The sequence below is a fragment of the Lagopus leucura genome, unplaced genomic scaffold, assembly GCF_019238085.1.
Source record: "Lagopus leucura isolate 7727_CA_CO unplaced genomic scaffold, USGS_WTPT01 23220-0_obj-0_obj, whole genome shotgun sequence".
NCBI classification, from domain to species: domain Eukaryota; kingdom Metazoa; phylum Chordata; class Aves; order Galliformes; family Phasianidae; genus Lagopus; species Lagopus leucura.
Genome location: NW_024963908.1, coordinates 1 through 1,052, shown reverse-complemented (window position 1 = coordinate 1,052; position 1,052 = coordinate 1). Strand labels below are relative to the sequence as shown.

The 1,052-nt window shown below is 64.4% G+C and overlaps 1 protein-coding gene across 1 annotated transcript; it reads right to left on the bottom strand.

Moving 5' to 3' along the window:
• Window positions 1–75: 75 nt before the first annotated feature.
• Window positions 76–1,047, bottom strand: LOC122191414 (nucleus accumbens-associated protein 1-like; the record flags this gene model as incomplete). The annotated part of the gene is made up of 1 exon (XM_042891676.1): window positions 76–1,047. A coding segment is annotated over one exon (972 nt), but the record flags the coding sequence as incomplete, so codon positions are not given.
• Window positions 1,048–1,052: the final 5 nt, after the last annotated feature.

Genomic DNA, 1,052 nt, shown 5'->3' with positions numbered 1-1,052 from the left:
GGCCACACTGCCATCGGACGTCGCCAAAGTGGGCGGGGCCATGACAACACCCACTGGGCGGGGCTTGTTCTTGCATCACCCAGTGGGCGTGGCCAACTCCAGCCAATAGAACCTCCCTGATGACACCCAGTGGGTGGAGCTTCGGATTGGCCCCTCCCAATGCAAGTGGCCACACTGCCATCGGATGCCCGTCAAAGTGGGCGGGGCTTCATCTCGACCCCACCCAAATGGGCGTGTCCACCCATCACCACGCCCCCTGCTGGGCTTGCCCCACCCAACCGCTGGCCCCACGTTCATCCTGCTGTACATGGCGTACATATTGCAGATCTGGCGGTACTGCTCGTCCGAGCCTTCCTCCCCTCCGTCCTCCTCCTCGTCCTCCTCGTTGTGGAAGGAGCCGGGGCTGTCGCTGGTGTAGGCGCTGGAGGTTCCGCCTGGGCTGGTTTGGTCCGCGGTGCCGGCCGTCAGCCCCGCTCCCTGCTGCTGCTGCTGCTGCTGCCTCCCGCTTTTGGGGGTGGAGAACTTGGCCATCTTCCTGCTGCCGTTCCCCCCGTCCTTGGAGCCGCCGTCCCACAGCCTTTTGACCACGATGGTGCACTGCACCCCGTCGGGTTCCCCCTGCTCCGTTTTCACCCTCGACACCAAAGGCAGAGCGGCGGCCGCCCCACCGCCGCCGCCGGAGGACCACGAGGAGGTCTGAGCGACGGGGCTCTGCGGCTCCGAGGACGGCGCTTCCTCCCCGTGCAGCCCCTGCGAGTCGCAGCTGGGCGAGCTGACCTTCAGGAAGAACTCGGTGCCCTTCTCCATGATCTCCTGGATCTGCAGGAAACCGGCGGTGTACATCAGCAGGAACTGATCGCCCACGTTCATGCTGAGCCTCCCGGTGTAACAGAAGCTGAGGATCTGCTGGAAGGATTGGGGTTGAACGGCGGCAGGCAGTTCCACCACCGAACTTTTGCTGCTGTTGAAAAGGTCCCGGAAATAGGAGCTGCTGGCGGCCAAAACGGCGCGGTGGGCTTTGAAAGCGTGACCCTTCACCACCACCGAGACGT